The following is an 18,794-nucleotide window of genomic DNA, read 5'->3' on the forward strand; positions in this document are numbered from 1 at the left end:
TGTCGTTCTCCTCCAGGTTCTCCTCCAAGTTCTGCCGCGAGGTGGCTCCTCCTGTCGTTCTCCTCCAGGTTCTCCTCCAAGTTCTGTGCCCAGGTTGCCCCTCCTGTTGTTCTCCGCCAGGTTCTCCGCACAGGTCGCTCCACCTGTCATTCTCCTCCAGGATCTCCTCCAAGTTCTGCCCCGAGGTGGGCCCTCCTGTCGTTCTCTTCCTGGTTCTCCTCCACGTTCTCCGCCCAGGTCGCCCCTCCTGTCGTTCTCCTCCAGGTTCTCCTCCACGTTCTGCGCCCAGGTTGCTCCTCCTGTCGTTCTCCTCCAGGTTCTCTTCCAAGTTCTGTGCCAAGGTGGCCCCTCCTGTTGTTCTCCGCCAGGTTCTCCGCCCAGGTCGCTCCTCCTGTCGTTCTCCTCCAGGATCTCCTCCAAGTTCTTCCCCGAGGTGGCCCCTCCTGTCGTTCTCTTCCTGGTTCTCCTCCACGTTCTGTGCCCAGGTTGCTGCTCCTGTCGTTCTCCTCCAGGTTCTCCAAGTTCTCTGCCCAAGTGGCCCCTCCTGTCGTTCTCCTCCAGGTTCTCCTCCACCTTCTGCGCCCAGGTTGCTCCTCCTGTCGTTCTCCTCCAGGTTCTCCTCCAAGTTCTGCCCCGAGGTGGCTCCTCCTGTCGTTCTCCTCCAGGTTCTCCTCCAAGTTCTGCCCCGAGGTGGCTCCTCCTGTCGTTCTCCTCCAGGTTCTCCTCCAAGTTCTGCCCCCAGGTGGCTCTTCCTGTCGTTCTCCTCCAGGTTCTCCTCCACGTTCTGTGCCCAGGTTGCTCCTCCTGTCGTTCTCCTCCAGGTTCTCTTCCAAGTTCTGTGCCCAGGTTGCTCCTCCTGTCGTTCTCCTCCAGGATCTCCTCCAAGTTCTGCCCCGAGGTGGCCCCTCCTGTCGTTCTCTTCCTGGTTCTCCTCCACGTTCTGTGCCCAGGTTGCTGCTCCAGTCATTCTCCTCCAGGTTCTCCAAGTTCTCCGCCCAGGTCGCCCCTCCTGTCGTTCTCCTCCAGGTTCTCCTCCACGTTCTGTGCCGAGGTCGCCCCTCATGTCATTCCCCTCCAGGTTCTCCTCCACGTTCTGTGCCCAGGTGTCTGCTCCAGTCGTTCTCCTCCAGGTTCTCCTCCAAGTTCTGTGACCAGGTCGCTCCTCCTGTCGTTCTCCTCTAGGTTCTCCTCCAAGTTCTGCCCCGAGGTGGCTCCTCCTGTCGTTCTCCTCCAGGTTCTCCTCCACCTTCTGCGCCCAGGTTGCTCCTCCTGTCGTTCTCCTCCAGGTTCTCCTCCACGTTCTGTGCCCAGGTTGCTGCTCCAGTCGTTCTCCTCCAGGTTCTCCTCCACGTTCTGCGCCCAGGTTGCTCCTCCTGTCGTTCTCCTCCAGGTTCTCCTCCAAGTTCTGCCCCCAGGTGGCTCCTCCTGTCGTTCTCCTCCAGGTTCTCCTCCAGGTTCTCCTCCACGTTCTGCGCCCAGGTTGCTCCTCCTGTCGTTCTCCTCCAGGTTCTCTTCCAAGTTTTTTGCCCAGGTTGCCCCTCCTGTTGTTCTCCGCCAGGTTCTCCGCCCAGGTCGCTCCTGCTGTCGTTCTCCTCCAGGATCTCCTCCAAGTTCTGCCCCGAGGTGGCCCCTCCTGTCGTTCTCTTCTTGGTTCTCCTCCACGTTCTGTGCCCAGGTTGCTGCTCCAGTCGTTCTCCTCCAGGTTCTCCAAGTTCTGTGCCCAGGTCGCCCCTCCTGTCGTTCTCCTCCAGGTTCTCCTCCACGTTCTGTGCCCAGGTCGCTGCTCCAGTCGTTCTCCTCCAGGTTCTCCTCCACGTTCTGTGCCCAGGTCGCTCCTCCTGTCGTTCTCCTCCAGGATCTCCTCCAAGTTCTGCCCCGAGGTGGCCCCTCCTGTCGTTCTCTTCCTGGTTCTCCTCCACGTTCTGTGCCCAGGTTGCTGCTCCAGTCGTTCTCCTCCAGGTTCTCCAAGTTCTCCGCCCAGGTCGCCCCTCCATTCGTTCTCCTCCAGGTTCTCCTCCACGTTCTGTGCCCAGGTTGCTGCTCCAGTCGTTCTCCTCCTGTTGTTCTCCGCCAGGTTCTCCGCCCAGGTCGCTCCTCCTGTCGTTCTCCTCCAGGATCTCTTCCAAGTTCTTCCCCGAGGTGGCCCTTCCTGTCGTTCTCTTCCTGGTTCTCCTCTACGTTCTGTGCCCAGGTTGCTGCTCCAGTCGTTCTCCTCCAGGTTCTCCTCCACGTTCTGCGCCCAGGTTGCTCCTCCTGTCGTTCTCCTCCAGGTTCTCTTCCAAGTTCTGTGCCCAGGTTGCCCCTCCTGTTGTTCTCCGCCAGGTTCTCCGCCCAGGTCGCTCCTCCTGTCGTTCTCCTCCAGGATCTCCTCCAAGTTCTGCCCCGAGGTGGCCCCTCCTGTCGTTCTCCTCCAGGTTCTCCTCCACGTTCTGTGCCCAGGTTGCTGCTCCAGTCGTTCTCCTCCAGGTTCTCCTCCACGTTCTGTGACCAGGTCGCTCCTCCTGTCGTTCTCCTCCAGGTTCTCCTCCAAGTTCTGCCCCGAGGTGGCTCCTCCTGTCGTTCTCCTCCAGGTTCTCCTCCAAGTTCTGCCCCCAGGTGGCTCCTCCTGTCATTCTCCTCCAGGTTCTCCTCCAAGTTCTGTGCCCAGGTTGCCCCTCCTGTTGTTCTCCGCCAGGTTCTCCGCCCAGGTCGCTCCTCCTGTCGTTCTCCTCCAGGATCTCCTCCAAGTTCTGCCCCGAGGTGGCCCCTCCTGTCGTTCTCTTCCTGGTTCTCCTCCACGTTCTCCGCCCAGGTCGCCCCTCCTGTCGTTCTCCTCCAGGTTCTCCTCCACGTTCTGTGCCCAGGTTGCTCCTCCTGTCGTTCTCCTCCAGGTTCTCCTCCACGTTCTGCGCCCAGGTTGCTCCTCCTGTCGTTCTCCTCCAGGTTCTCTTCCAAGTTCTGTGCCAAGGTTGCCCCTCCTGTTGTTCTCCGCCAGGTTCTCCGCCCAGGTCGCTCCTCCTGTCGTTCTCCTCCAGGATCTCCTCCAAGTTCTTCCCCGAGGTGGCCCCTCCTGTCGTTCTCTTCCTGGTTCTCTTCCACGTTCTGTGCCCAGGTTGCTGCTCCTGTCGTTCTCCTCCAGGTTCTCCAAGTTCTCCGCCCAAGTGGCCCCTCCTGTCGTTCTCCTCCAGGTTCTCCTCCACCTTCTGCGCCCAGGTTGCTCCTCCTGTCGTTCTCCTCCAGGTTCTCCTCCAAGTTCTGCCCCGAGGTGGCTCCTCCTGTCGTTCTCCTCCAGGTTCTCCTCCAAGTTCTGCCCCCAGGTGGCTCCTCCTGTCGTTCTCCTCCAGGTTCTCCTCCACGTTCTGTGCCCAGGTTGCTCCTCCTGTTTTTCTCCTCCAGGTTCTCTTCCAAGTTCTGTGCCCAGGTCGCTCCTCCTGTCGTTCTCCTCCAGGATCTCCTCCAAGTTCTGCCCCGAGGTGGCCCCTCCTGTCGTTCTCTTCCTGGTTCTCCTCCACGTTCTGTGCCCAGGTTGCTGCTCCAGTCGTTCTCCTCCAGGTTCTCCAAGTTCTCCGCCCAGGTCGCCCCTCCTGTCGTTCTCCTCCAGGTTCTCCTCCAAGTTCTTCCCCGAGGTGGCTCCTCCTGTCGTTCTCCTCCAGGTTCTCCTCCAAGTTCTGTGCCCAGGTTGCCCCTCCTGTTGTTCTCCGCCAGGTTCTCCGCACAGGTCGCTCCTCCTGTCATTCTCCTCCAGGATCTCCTCCAAGTTCTGCCCCGAGGTGGGCCCTCCTGTCGTTCTCTTCCTGGTTCTCCTCCACGTTCTCCGCCCAGGTCGCCCCTCCTGTCGTTCTCCTCCAGGTTCTCCTCCACGTTCTGCGCCCAGGTTGCTCCTCCTGTCGTTCTCCTCCAGGTTCTCTTCCAAGTTCTGTGCCAAGGTGGCCCCTCCTGTTGTTCTCCGCCAGGTTCTCCGCCCAGGTCGCTCCTCCTGTCGTTCTCCTCCAGGATCTCCTCCAAGTTCTTCCCCGAGGTGGCCCCTCCTGTCGTTCTCTTCCTGGTTCTCCTCCACGTTCTGTGCCCAGGTTGCTGCTCCTGTCGTTCTCCTCCAGGTTCTCCAAGTTCTCCGCCCAAGTGGCCCCTCCTGTCGTTCTCCTCCAGGTTCTCCTCCACCTTCTGCGCCCAGGTTGCTCCTCCTGTCGTTCTCCTCCAGGTTCTCCTCCAAGTTCTGCCCCGAGGTGGCTCCTCCTGTCGTTCTCCTCCAGGTTCTCCTCCAAGTTCTGCCCCGAGGTGGCTCCTCCTGTCGTTCTCCTCCAGGTTCTCCTCCAATTTCTGCCCCCAGGTGGCTCCTCCTGTCGTTCTCCTCCAGGTTCTCCTCCACGTTCTGTGCCCAGGTTGCTCCTCCTGTCGTTCTCCTCCAGGTTCTCTTCCAAGTTCTGTGCCCAGGTTGCTCCTCCTGTCGTTCTCCTCCAGGATCTCCTCCAAGTTCTGCCCCGAGGTGGCCCCTCCTGTCGTTCTCTTCCTGGTTCTCCTCCACGTTCTGTGCCCAGGTTGCTGCTCCAGTCATTCTCCTCCAGGTTCTCCAAGTTCTCCGCCCAGGTCGCCCCTCCTGTCGTTCTCCTCCAGGTTCTCCTCCACGTTCTCCGCCCAGGTCGCCCCTCCTGTCGTTCTCCTCCAGGTTCTCCTCCACGTTCTGTGCCCAGGTGTCTGCTCCAGTCGTTCTCCTCCAGGTTCTCCTCCAAGTTCTGTGACCAGGTCGCTCCTCCTGTCGTTCTCCTCCAGGTTCTCCTCCAAGTTCTGCCCCGAGGTGGCTCCTCCTGTCGTTCTCCTCCAGGTTCTCCTCCACCTTCTGCGCCCAGGTTGCTCCTCCTGTCGTTCTCCTCCAGGTTCTCCTCCACGTTCTGCGCCCAGGTTGCTCCTCCTGTCGTTCTCCTCCAGGTTCTCTTCCAAGTTCTGTGCCAAGGTGGTCCCTCCTGTTGTTCTCCGCCAGGTTCTCCTCCAAGTTCTGCCCCGAGGTGGCTCCTCCTGTCGTTCTCCTCCAGGTTCCCCTCCACGTTCTGTGCCCAGGTTGCTGCTCCAGTCGTTCTCCGCCAGGTTCTCCTCCAAGTTCTGCCCCGAGGTGGCTCCTCCTGTCGTTCTCCTCCAGGTTCTCCTCCAAGTTCTGCCCCGAGGTGGCTCCTCCTGTCGTTCTCCTCCAGGTTCTCCTCCAAGTTCTGCCCCCAGGTGGCTCCTCCTGTCGTTCTCCTCCAGGTTCTCCTCCACCTTCTGCGCCCAGGTTGCTCCTCCTGTCGTTCTCCTCCAGGTTCTCTTCCAAGTTCTGTGCCAAGATGGCCCCTCTTGTTGTTCTCCGCCAGGTTCTCCGCCCAGGTGGCCCCTCCTGTCGTTCTCCTCCAGGATCTCCTCCATGTTCTGTGCCCAGGTCGCTCCTCCTGTCGTTCTCCTCCAGGTTCTCCTCCACGTTCTGCCCCCAGGTGGCTCCTCCTGTCGTTCTCCTCCAGGTTCTCCTCCACCTTCTGTGACCAGGTCGCTCCTCCTTTCGTTCTCCTCCAGGTTCTCCTCCAAGTTCTGCCGCCAGGTGGCTCCTCCTGTCGTTATCCTCCAGGTTCTCCTCCACCTTCTGCGCCCAGGTTGCTCCTCCTGTCGTTCTCCTCCAGGTTCTCCTCCACGTTCTGCGCCCAGGTTGCTCCTCCTGTCGTTCTCCTCCAGGTTCTCTTCCAAGTTCTTTTCCCAGGTTGCCCCTCCTGTTGTTCTCCGCCAGGTTCTCCGCCCAGGTCGCCCCTCCTGTCGTTCTCTTCCTGGTTCTCCTCCACGTTCTGTGCCCAGGTTGCTGCTCCAGTCGTTCTCCTCCAGGTTCTCCAAGTTCTGTGCCCAGGTCGCCCCTCCTGTCGTTCTCCTCCAGGTTCTTCTCCACGTTCTGTGCCCAGGTTGCTGCTCCAGTCGTTCTCCTCCAGGTTCTCCTCCATGTTCTGTGACCAGGTCGCTCCTCCTATCGTTCTCCTCCAGGTTCTCCTCCAAGTTCTGCCCCGAAGTGGCTCCTCCTGTCGTTCTCCTCCAGGTTCTCCTCCAAGTTCTGCCCCAAGGTGGCTCCTCCTGTCGTTCTCTTCCAGGTTCTCCTCCAGGTTCTGCCCCCGGGTGGCCCCTCCTGTTGTTCTCCGCCAGGTTCTCCGCCCAGGTCGCTCCTCCTGTCGTTCTCCTCCAAGTTCTGTGCCCAGGTCGCTCCTCCTGTCGTTCTCCTCCACGTTCTGTGCCCGGGTTGCTCCTCCTGTTATTCTCTGCCAGGTTCTCTGCCCAGGTGTCGTTTCCCTGTCAGGTGTTACTGATGAAGATGACGATGAAGGTTTCCTGTCATGTGTTACTGATGAAGATGACGATGAAGGTTTTCCTGTCAGGTGTAACGGATGAAGATGAAGATGAAGGTTTTCCTTTCAGGTGTAACTGATGAAGATGAAGGTTTTCCTGTCAGATGTAACTGATGAAGATGAAGGTAATCCTGTCAGGTGTTACTGATGAAGATGAAGGTTTTCCTGTTTGTCTCTCTCATGTCTCCCATAACAGGTGTTTTTCTCTCTCTCTACTTGTTCCCAGGACAGATCTGTCTCTCTCTCTTCCTGTCCCCATGACAGTTGTCTCTCTCTCTTCCTGTCCCCATGACAGTTGTCTCTCTCTCTTCCTGTCCCCATGACAGTTGTCTCTCTCTCTTCCTGTCCCCATGACAGTTGTCTCTCTCTCTTCCTGTCCCCCAGGACAGGTGTCTCTCTCTCTCTCTCCTGTGTGTTCCAGGGATGAGGGATTCACCGTCGAAAAATGTTCGCATTTCAACCTGATCATTTTCAAGTTTCTTTCACACTGAAATGAAGTGCATGACTCAGGTCACACTCCTGCATCCTTATGTGACATATGATCTGAGTTGTCCTGAAAAAATAGATGTTATGGACTGTGATTGTTTTTCAAAAGGAAAAAGCAAAGGTGTGAAACAAAAATCAGTTTCCAGCAGCTGTTGGTGGTAAAGTGTCCAGTGCCCACCACAGCCAGAGAGAAAGGTCAGTGTAAATCAAGTTATTACCATTAATAATATATTGCATTGTTTTTCTTAAATTTCATCATCCTGTTTTAAGTGTTGTTTACCTGATACTCACGCAGTCATGAGCACATCAGGACTGATCCAATGTGATTGTAGAATGTCTGCATTTTATGTAGTTTACAAGTGTTTTCGTGCTACCTGTCAAAATCACTTTAAACCATTTAAATAATTTTAAATCACTTTAAACCACGTTGTCTTGAAAGGTGTAAACACTGTTTTATTGACTTTTAATACAATTAGTATTTCTATAGATTTTAAAATTAGAAATGTTTATAGTATTATACAGCAAGTTTTTTAGAGTATATACTAACCGTTAACGTTCATGTTACTAACCTGTCTGTTTTGCCTTTTTGTTATTTTTGTTTTTGTATGTAAGCTGCTGAATATTTTGAATTTCCCTCGGGATTAATAAAGCGTCTGTCCGTCGAGTCGTCGGATCCTCTTGATCCTCATCAGGGTCATGGGGGGCTGGAGTCTATCCCAGCTGACTGCGGGTGAAGGCAGGGGACACCTGGACAGGTAACAGTCTATCACAGGTTCACCTGGACAGGTAACTGTATCACAGGGCTACACAGAGAGACAAACATTCACACCTATGGACAGTTTAGAATCACCAATTGACCTCAGCATGTTTCTGGACTGTGGGAGAACCTGGAGGAAACCCACGCATGTACAGGAGAACATGGAGACTCCATGCAGGAAGATCCCAGGAAGGCTGGGACACAAACCGAGGATCTTCTAGCTGTGAGGCGACGGAGCTAACCACCAAGCTACTGTGCAGCCTGCTGCTACTATTATTTTTTTTATTGTCTAATATTCAGATTATTGTCCAGATGAGTAGTTGATCATTCTGTTAATCGCTTGTCAGAAAATTGGTTAAAAAAAAAAAAAAAAAAATGGGATGCCAGATTGAACAGGCCACACACCTGAATATATTGAATTTGTAATAGCAACAACAACAACCTGGTTGTGTCACATTTGTGTGCGTTACAAAATGTGTTAGGTGGGAAATAATAATAATTAGAATTACTATGATGTCAAAAACGTACAGAGGAAGGAGAAAATGAGATTGAAAACCTAAATGCAGGATCTAAAATCATAAAGTGGACATAAATGCTTTCTTACAGTGACATAAAAAAACTGAAAATACACACATTTGACTTTTTTCTTAAAAAGTGATGCATTAGATGAAATAATTGTCAGAATAATTCAAACCCAATTTGCTGTTGCTGTCAGCTGTTTTGTGTAGGTATTATGTTTGAAAATGAGTTAGAAGACCAAATGCAGTTGTCTTTTGTGCTTTTTTTTAATTGACTTTTATTTCTAAAAATGTAATTCTCAGTACCTCAGCTAAAATGCTGTGCAATTATGTCTCACTGGGGCATTCAACAGACTCACTGTCAAAACAACCACTTGTGATTTCTACTGTTAAAGTTTTGCAGAGGTTTTAGCTAAGTGTGTGTACATGTGTAATTGTGGTGCATAACCTTTCATGCTTCTGTTTAAATTGCTTGAAGCGGACCAGCGGTCATCAAGCTTTCTGTATCAGCAGAACGATGGTGCCGCCGCTGTTTGCTAACATGGTTCACTTTGTGTGTCTCTGCAGGGGGAGGTGGTGCACTGGCTGGCCTGTTGGCTGGATGCAGCCTGCAGGAAGGGCTCCACTCCCACAGTGGGTAAAGGACTGATGGAGGGAGGATCCTTCACTCGTCCAAACTCAGGTCAGACGCTGGCGCCTCTGCAGGACAATAATCCAGTAAAACCTGCCTCTGAATACGGCCCAATGCATAAAAACACTCAACTATTTTAAAAAACTAATGGATTCTGGTTAAATGTCTTTTATTCTTTTAAAGCTGTGTAATCCTTCAAACTACTGGATCATGAACTATGTGTTTGCAAACTCAGGCTTTGCCAAAGTGAGTTGAAAAATGTCAGCAGTTGTTCAGTGAGTTATTTTAAACAGGAGCCAGTGAACAAGCACAGTAGACCTGTTTTTATATCTCCTCTTTGTCTGTGTCACAGAGCTACCTCAGGTTATAAACATTTCTCAGAGAGCCCATAGTGTACACATTTAGAGGTTCCGAATTGATTTTGTGGGTCGAGTAGAATGTTTACAAGTATTCATTTTCAAAAAACACATTATTTTAACATGAGTATTGGGATGTAGCAGCATCAGAAGAAGCTGCTCATTCTTTGTTTGAGGCCAAACTAGCCACCAGGCAGGCGTTTTGTGTTACATGGTGATGTAGATCAGTAACAGAAGAAATAACTGCACTCTGAATGAGATATTGTGATATGATGATAACAACAGAGCAGCCCCTTATTCATATGATTTCTGAAAACAGAAATATGTGAACTGGTGATTCCAACACAAGAATGATCCAGGATTAGAAAACAAATGCGTTTAACCTGCTGTCTTTAGATGCTCTGCCAAGGTGGTTGTTGAGTTGTGATATTAAAAAGTTTTTTGCAAAGTTTATCTTCGATTTTAACAAAAATGCAACCACACCATCAAGATGACTTCTTCGACTTGGTATCAGACTATTTAGTTCAGCCACTGAACTGAAAATGTTTTCCTGTTCTTTTTTAGACTTGTCGTTCTTTAACATCTGGGCTAGTTTCATTCTTAAACCTACTGCTGAGTTTTTCTTATCTTAAAATGGATGTTTGACCACACACAGCAGTGAGCATGACTGATAAAATGCTGTAGAGTGAATTTATCTGACAAAAATCTGAGTATTTTTCTGTTTTTTCTCACTATTCAGTAACAGACACATCAATAATGCTTGAGTACTTGGAACCCAAAATGTGAAAACGGATTTCATACTAAGTTCTGTTATTATTTTCCTTTGGTACCTGCTCAAACCTCTGGATGGTGTAAAACAATTCTCACTGCAAGAAGACCCTTGTTTTTATTATTTTACAGTGGAAAGTTAGTTGCTTTGTGTGAATGCTTTTTGACACTTGTGTCTGTTGAGCAGGTTCGTTTTTTGAGATAGAAAACAAACTACTACTTTCCAATTAAGCTGTTTATTTTCTGCCATCAGTGTCTCAAAAGAATCTTGATCAAGGACCTTTTCTGTCTGGAACAGCCTCCCAGAAAATGACAAAGTCTGATATGAACAGAACATTTTATACCGTATTGTGAAATGTGATTGGTTATTGAACACAAACATATCATTCAAATATTGAACAGTGATTGGCTAAAGGTGGGGATAACCGTGGTGTAGACTTAGCTCTCCCATTGGTTGGTGCACAGATACGTCCATATCTCTGGCACACGATTCATCCAATCTCCAGGAACCATCCTGTAAAAGAACCTCCTAGAACCCTCTTCCCTCTCTCTACCTGTCAGTCTTATTCCTCTGTTAACTGAGATGTGATGCAGCTGCTGGTGGTGTCTCATAGGGAGGATTATTATGGTTTCCACTCTTAAACAACCTTGAGTTTAGCGGTTTCAGTAAAATTAGTTGTTTTATTATAAGGACATAGGAATGTGCTGTGTGTGTGAAAACACTCTTTGTACTTGTGTGTGTGTGTGTGTGTGTGTGTGTGTGTGTGTGTGTGTGTGTGTGTGTGTGTGTGTGTGTGTGTGTGTGTGTGTGTGTGTGTGTGTGTGTGTGTGTGTGTGTGTGTGTGTGTCTGTGCGCAGCTGTAGCTTTCCAGCCTGACCTGTGTGTATCCATCATGTATTTAACCCTTCAGAGCCTGGGGTTAATTCTCTCTCTCTATTCAGGTCAACACAACTCATATATTAATTACACAACAAATGGTTATTAATATTGTAATGTCTGTATATCTTATATAGACATAAAATATAATGAGGCGAAACGAGAGTGGTGTCTTTCAATGTGTTTACTTCTGAACTGCCAGACCAGACTGCCAAACATGGGGTAACAGGCATCCCATAATACCTTGCGCAGGTACTTCTTAAAGTGACCATAACACTGTTTTATACATTACAAATATCAATATTGTATTACTCATATGTGACATCAAGTTCAGTGTTCAGCTAGCAGTGCCTTAAAAAAATAAATCCTAACATGTCCTTGTCTCAGTCTGATCCAGTTCTTCTCTAAGATGAGGAAGTGGGCCGACATGTCCAACCTCTCGCAGGACTTCAGGCTACAAATGGATGGCTGGAGCGAAACTTTGAGGTCTCCACCGTGATCTTCCGCAAGTTTGATGTCTTGATTTAGTAGTAAGAGACTTCCTTTTTGTCCAAACCATTTGACTCTGATGGTGTGTGTCCACTGCATTCAATGTTCAACAAGTGAGCAATGGTTTTGTTTCCATGAATATAAACATATATGAAGAGTACATCCATTATCCATCCATTATCTATACACCGCTTATTCCTCACTAGGGTCGCGGGGGGTGCTGGAGTCTATCCCAGCTGACTCGGGCGAAGGCAGGGGACACCCTGGACAGGTCGCCAGTCTGTCGCAGGGCTACATACAGAGACAAACAATCACTCACACATTCACACCTACGGGCAATTTAGAGTAATCAATTAACCTCAGCATATTTTTGGACTGTGGGAGGAAGCCGGAGTACCCGGAGAAAACCCACGCATGCACAGGGAGAACATGCAAACTCCATGCAGAAAGATCCCGGGAAAGCCGGGACGCGAACCAGGGATCTTCTCGCTGCAAGGCGAAAGTGCTAACCACTACGCCACTGTGCAGCCCATGAAGAGTACATTGTAGTCCAAATATTTTTCCTGGTCATAAAACTGTTCACCAAGAAGTGTTTCTATTGGAGAGCTGTTACAGTTTAGGGCTGCATGTGGCAAAAGGCTGCTCGAAAATAATAAAAGTTGCTATATTTAACAATAGCGCTTCTAAGCATCCAACTTATACTTACTCCTTGAGTGCTCTTTGCTACTGTGACCTGGAAATCAGTCCCCTTCGCCATCATGGAGGATCTTCCAAACCTTTAAATGCTCAGTAAGGAGAGTGGAGCTTAGTGTGAGTAAACACAGCTGTGTTCTACGCACAGTAACTACAGGTTATGTTTCTGTGGTTTAGTGTCTCTGACACACACACATATTATTTATCTTTTACTGCAGTATTTTTCCTCTAATATTCTTCTTTTACTGCAGCATTTTAGCTCTAATATTCATCTTTTACTGCAATAGTTTAAATGTATAAGAGCTCATTGTTTGCATCTATTGTACTGCAACTAATGTATTGCATATATTATACTACAACTAATGTATGACAGCTAATTTTTTACAGTAACGTATTAGAGCTAATGCTTATCATCAATTGTACTGTTAGATCTAATGTGCTACAGCTAATGAAGCCTGAGTGTTGACCAAATGACCACAAAAAGACACAAAATAATCACAGAAACAAAAAATTTGAACAAAAACACACAAAAATGACCGCAAAGAGACACAAAATGACCATAAAGAAATGCAAAATGATCACATAACCAAAAATAAAACAGAAAAATGAATAAATTTGAAGGGACTGAACAGGAAAACAGTGTGACTTTTGACTTCTTTCAAAGCTGTTTCACTGTAATCATGTTTTGATAGATAGATAGATAGATAGATAGATAGATAGATAGATAGATAGATAGATAGATAGATAGATAGATAGATAGATAGATAGAAACTTTTATTATTTGGATGATGTTCATTTTGTTGTTGACTATCATAGGATAAAGTTATTTCTTTTACACCGACAAATCAAAAATAAGATGGTTTCACCTTAGCTGACATGTTTCAACTGCAGTCTTCTTCAGAGCGTCATCTGGCGTGTGCCGACGTGTCCTTTTTATCATGTGACCAGTCTGACAGATCTGTCAGAATCTGTCAGATAGGCCACGCCCCCCGCCGTCCGGTGGTCTCTGGAGGATGGAGTCCCAGGTATTAGAGGGTGTAGTCCCCCTCGTCCCGGTTCATGGAGCAGCTCGCCTGCTTCCTGATCTCGATGGCCTCCTTGATCCATCGTTTATGTTTGTTGGTCTCTGATGTTAAAATCCTCCCCCTGTCCCAGTCCATGATAAGATTATTTCTTTTGCAGCGATCCCTGATGGCTGATTTTTTGTTTTCTTGTTCGGCTTTTTCTTTTTGTGTTCTTGTGAGTCGTCCAGTTCATTCATTTATTCATGGCATCAGACCACATGAGTCGATAACAGCCTCGTGGCCTCTCCATTAACCCCTGCCGTTCCCTGGTTCCCTCCAGATGAGTCGTGGCCCCTCCAGTCAGGAAGCAGCAGCGGAGAGCTCTCTGGATCAGGAGAGGCCCAGGCCGAGGCCCTGTGGTGGGGACACCACCTGCAGGTGGCGCTGGTCAACACGGTGGCCTTCAGGGGCATCTGGCAGAAGCAGTTTCTGTTCACCAACTCCCAGAACCTGCCCTTCATCCTGTCTGATGGGACTCCCATCAAGGTGCCCATGAAGTACCAGGCTGCAGAGGTCAGCTTTGGTAAGAGACCAGAATCATCCACTGGATGAGCTTCTAGGATGTAGTTAGAAGGAACTGTTCAGTTTAGTTATAGAGTGTATATACAGTGTATTATATGACTGGGTGTAATTCTGTGATTAGTTTCACTCATCTGAAGTCGCTTCTGCTGCACGTTTCACGCAGCATCCTCCCCTTCTGCTCTCCCTGTGGTTGCTCTTATATATATATATATATATATACACACTATATTGCCAAAAGTATTCGCTCACCTGCCTTGACTCGCATATGAACATAAGTGACATCCCGTTCCTAATCCATAGGGTTCAATATGACGTGGGTCCACCCTTTGCAGCTAGAACAGCTTCAACTCTTCTGGGAAGGCTGTCCACAAGGTTTAGGAGTGTGTTTATGGGAATTTTTGACCATTCTTCCAGAAGCACATTTGTGAGGTCACACACTGATGTTGGACCAGAAGGTCTGGCTCTCAGTCTCCACTCTAATTCATCCTAAAGGTGTTCTATGGGGTTGAGGTCAGGACTCAGTGCAGGCCAGTCAAGTTCATCCACACCAGACTCTGTCATCCATGTCTTTATGGACCTTGCTTTGTGCACTGGTGCACAGTCATGCTGGAAGAGGAAGGACCAGCTCCAAACTGTTCCCACAAAGTTGGGAGCATGGAATTGTCCAAAATGTCTTGGTGTGCTGAAGCATTCAGAGTTCCTTTCACTGGAACTAAGGGTCCAAGCCCAGCTCCTGAAAAACAAGCCCACACCATAATCCCCCCTCCACCAAACTTTACACTTGGCACAATGCAGTCCCACAAGTATCGTTCTCCTGACAACCACCAAACCCAGACTGGTCCATCAGATTGCCAGATGGAGAAGCGTGATTGGTCACTCCAGAGAAGGTGTCTCCACTGCTCTAGAGTCCAGTGGTGGCTGCTTTACACCACTGCATCCCACGCTTTGCATTGCACTTGGTGATGTATGGCTTGGATGCAGCTGCTGGGCCATGGAAACCCATTCCATGAAGCTCTCTGCTGAAGCACTGTTCTGGAGCTAATCTGAAGGCCACATGAAGTTTGAAGGTCTGTAGTGACTGACTGCAGAAAGTTGGCCACCTCTTGGCACTATGCTCCTCAGCATCCACTGACCCCGCTCCGTCAGTTTACGTGTCCTACCACTTGGTGGCAGAGTTGCTGTCGTTCCTACACACTTCCACTTTCTTATAATACAGCTGACAGTTGACTGTGGAATATTTAGGAGGGAGGAAATGTCACGACTGGATTTGTTGCACAGGTGGCATCCTATCACAGTTCCACGCTGGAATTCACTGAGCTCCTGAGAGCGAGCCATTATTTCACAAATGTTTGTAAAAGCAGTCTGCAGCCTAGGTGCTGGATTTTATACACCTGTGGACATGGAAGTGATTGGAACACCTGATTCTGATTATTTGGATGGATGAGCCAATATTTTTGCATACACACACACACACACACATATATATATATATATATATGTATATCCAGTGAATTTAAAAGAGCAGTATTTCTATGAACATTTGGAACTTCAGTTATTTAAACTTCTTCGATGGTTGTTCAATAACATTTGTCAGTGACAGTTCTGATCATCATCAAGGTGATGTTTGACTGTTTCTTTGTCATTTTCTGAACTAAATGACATTAATCCCTCTCTGCAGCTGATCCCAGTGGAGCTTCTACCATCTGTTTCTCATCAACCAGTTCCTCTATCAGACATGCAGCTCCACATTTATTAGAAACTCACTGTTATCTCTGTAATCTCTTTATTTTCCAGTCCTGCCTGTATTTAATTACAACCTTGTTCCATTCAGAACATTTAAATACATTTTCTTTCACCATCCAATAATTGTTTATTATCACAGTGACAAGAGAAAATGTTTCACTTTCTCGATATTTAATAAAATGTTTAGTTAAATATGTTTGGCATTTACAAATGATGTGACTCGTTTCTGTTTCTACTCTGGTGTTGTCTTTCTTTTAATCTGTTGGACATGGTTCTGTGACGTTTAAAGTGAAATCAGGTGGAAATAGACCTGAGCTAAACTCTACTGATGACTGAATCAGAAGAAGTCCTGACCTCATTGATCTCCCCTCAGGTCAGCTCAGGACGGGATCGGATCAGCGCTACACGGTTCTGGAGCTGCCGTTCCTGGGCCGCTCCCTGAGCCTGCAGGTGCTTCTACCCAGCGAGAGGAAGACGCTACTGTCCTCCCTGGAGGCTCAGCTCACACAGCGCCACCTAGCGTCCTGGGACACCGGCCTGCGCAGAACCAGGATGGACATCTTCCTCCCAAGGTAGAGAACAATGCTTCAGGATTAGAGACTGGTTCAGGACTTGCAGACTCTTCATGAGGCTTGGTTCATAAACATGGATCTTCTTCTGGTGTTTCCAGATTCAGAATGCAGAACAAGTTCAACCTGAGGTCGGTGCTCCCCGCTATGGGCATCAGCGACGCCTTCAACCCCACAGCAGCCGACTTCACCGGGATCTCAGGTCAGTCCATCAGTTCATAAACATCCAGGATGTCCTTCAGGTTTAATCCCAGGTTCTTCAGGTATCTGACAGTTTGTTCCTTCTGAAGTGGAGGAGGGTCTCTATGTGTCTGATGCCTTCCATGAAGTCAGGATAGAAGTCACGGAGGACGGGACCAAAGCAGCTGCTGCTACTGGTGATAATATGATAGATATTAATATAACAAATAGATATTAATCCTACTGTTGTCCTCATTTACGGGCACCAAAAGATATTGTTTCCTTGTCTGAAAAAAGATCCAAAAATTCAGCAAAAAAATTCCCCAAATTTCTGAAAATTTGCAAAAGCTTCAGAAGAAAACTCCAATAATTCCTTAGAAGTTTCCCTTAAAAGTTTTATTTTAAAATAATCCCCGATTTGGCAAGAAAATTCTTGTAGATATTTTCAAGAAATGAGTAAAAATATTCCAAAAAAATCTATCTAAAGTGATTATATATATATCAGTAAAATTTCTACTATTGTCTTTAAGTACATTCACCAAAAAAATCAACCAAAATCCAGTGAAATTCGCTGGATTTTGGTTGATTTTTTTCTGAATGTTGTTGAGAAACATTTTAACATTTTTTTTTCCACCAAAAAAATGTTCAACAATTTCCCCAAAATGTTGAAAATGTGGACATCAGAAGTTTCACTGTGAAAATATTTTTTTCTCACATTTTCAAAATTTAAAACGGGTCAATTTTGAGCCGCAGGACGACACGAGGGTTAATAGAACAGAACAAACCAACTGTCTAAAGTTTCTAAAACATGATTTTCTATCCCTGCAGGGATGGTCCTCCTCAAAAGATCCCGAGCTCCAGTTTTCAAAGCAGATCGGCCGTTCTTATTTCTACTGCAACAGGTTCACACAGGTATTTACTTCACATCATACAGATGTTTTCAATGTTTTAGTCTAGAAAAGCACCCTAGTCAGGGTATGCTGTTTGACATTTTAGTTTTAGTATGAAAATAAATAGATCTTTGAATGAGTTGCACTGATCAGACACCACAGAAATACTCAGTGGAGCAGACAGGTTTGAGCTGAGCATCAACAGGTGACCTATCCTTGAGCTCCTGGAGGGTTTTTGTGAACAGAAGCTTTGGAACACGTGTGTGAATTACTCCTGTTGGACCTTCTCTCTCAGAAGTTTAAAACTGAAATTAATAAATAATCTGTTTCTGTTCTGTGATTCATGTTCAGTGGTGAAATAAAAAAACATCCAGGAAACTTTTCTACATTGATGCAACGTTTCCCAGAGCTTCATCTGATGACCTGAAACAGAACTGACCTGCTGATGGAGGACCTGTTGAAGAACCCTAACTCTGTAACTGATGAAGATAAAGAAGAAGGTTTTCCTGTCAGGTGTACCTGATGATGATGAAGGTTTTCCTGTCAGGTATAATTGATGAAGATGAAGGTTTTCCTGTCAGGTGTAAATGATGAAGGTGACGATGGGGGACGACTGGGGGACCCTGACGGGGTGAGCTGGTGTCTTCATTTGCACAACTGACTTCCCCTCTTGGACGTCCCTTAGTTCTGCCCCTAGTTCTGCTGCTACAGGCCTAGGCTGCTGGAGGACCTCTCTGGATGCACTGAGCCCTTCTCTATCTACCCATTATATACAATGGTATACCATAAATATATGTTCCATTATTGCATTACACTCACTCTGTTTCTCCCTGTGTCCTTTCTCCAAGTGTCCCTGATCCCAGAGCTGGATGCTTCAGATCTGTGGTGGTTCTCCCACCAACTGGCCTAATCTCCATCTGTGGGATGCTGCTGCTGCTGACCTTCCTCCAGCCCACTGCTTCCAGCTGCCCATTTCCATCAATCTACTCTGCATCACCCTCACTATACTTGATTTGCTGGTCTACATATTTTTGAATTTACCACCAGCTATATATGTAGTATATTTAATGCCAGAGCCATACACCATAGCAGTAAACTATAATCAGTTTCCAGCCCAGAGGGATATATGCACAGATTTTTTTAAATACCATGTAGAAGACAATATACAGGAAGATGAGGTATCAGTTCTTGCACATAGATATACAACAGTCCTTTATTACTCCCCAGGTCAGGGGAAATTTCCAGTGTTAGAGCAGCAAAAATCTTTCAGAGCAGCACTAACTACAGTTTACTACAGTAAAGATAATAATTATAATAACAATAATATATACAAGAATGAAAAATGAATAAATACCGTATTACTACACTATAAGTGACATCAGCATAAAGTGGCCTTGTGGAATATATGTAATTGTTAACAGTGCAGAAAATGATTTTTCTCAAAACAGGTGAGTCCCTGTGAAATATGACCCAAAATATGAGATAAAACTACCAGAAAACATGTACAAAACGACCAAAATATGAATTGGTTGATAATGTATCAGTGTTGTTATTGATTATTGATCGGTTGCAGGGACAGAGATTTTGTGTCTTGAGTCTCTGCTGTCATCTAATCCCTCTCATGTAAGATCATGTCACAGGAGGGGGGCGCTACTGACCTCTTGTGGACACAGGCGGGTAACGACACGACATTATTACTAACTGTATAGCTGGCGACATTACAGGTGAGCAGCACTTCCTGTTCATCTTCAACGTAAAAGCATCTTTCTTTAGTGTACATTTTATGTCAAACGTATTACTAAGCGATTTAGGTCGATTCAGAAGGATCTCTGGTGTAAACCAAGTCGTATTTAACGACAGCTAGCTTCTCCACTTGCTCCGATTACTTTTGTTGTAGTCTGAGTCACGTCCAAACAGGAAATGAATCC

The 18,794-nt window shown here is 47.6% G+C and overlaps 1 protein-coding gene across 1 annotated transcript; it reads left to right on the forward strand.

Annotated features, from left to right (window-relative positions):
• Positions 1-8,651: 8,651 nt before the first annotated feature.
• On the forward strand, positions 8,652-18,254 carry LOC111585291 (probable serpin E3; the record flags this gene model as incomplete). Its single annotated transcript, XM_055008769.1, has 9 exons — positions 8,652-8,801; positions 8,899-8,961; positions 9,068-9,078; positions 11,104-11,183; positions 13,186-13,485; positions 15,601-15,799; positions 15,898-15,998; positions 16,087-16,173; positions 16,805-18,254. Coding segments are annotated over 9 exons (1,170 nt in total), but the record flags the coding sequence as incomplete, so codon positions are not given.
• Positions 18,255-18,794: the final 540 nt, after the last annotated feature.

Source organism: Amphiprion ocellaris, unplaced genomic scaffold (genome assembly GCF_022539595.1).
Source record: "Amphiprion ocellaris isolate individual 3 ecotype Okinawa unplaced genomic scaffold, ASM2253959v1 Aocel_unscaffolded168, whole genome shotgun sequence".
NCBI classification, from domain to species: domain Eukaryota; kingdom Metazoa; phylum Chordata; class Actinopteri; family Pomacentridae; genus Amphiprion; species Amphiprion ocellaris.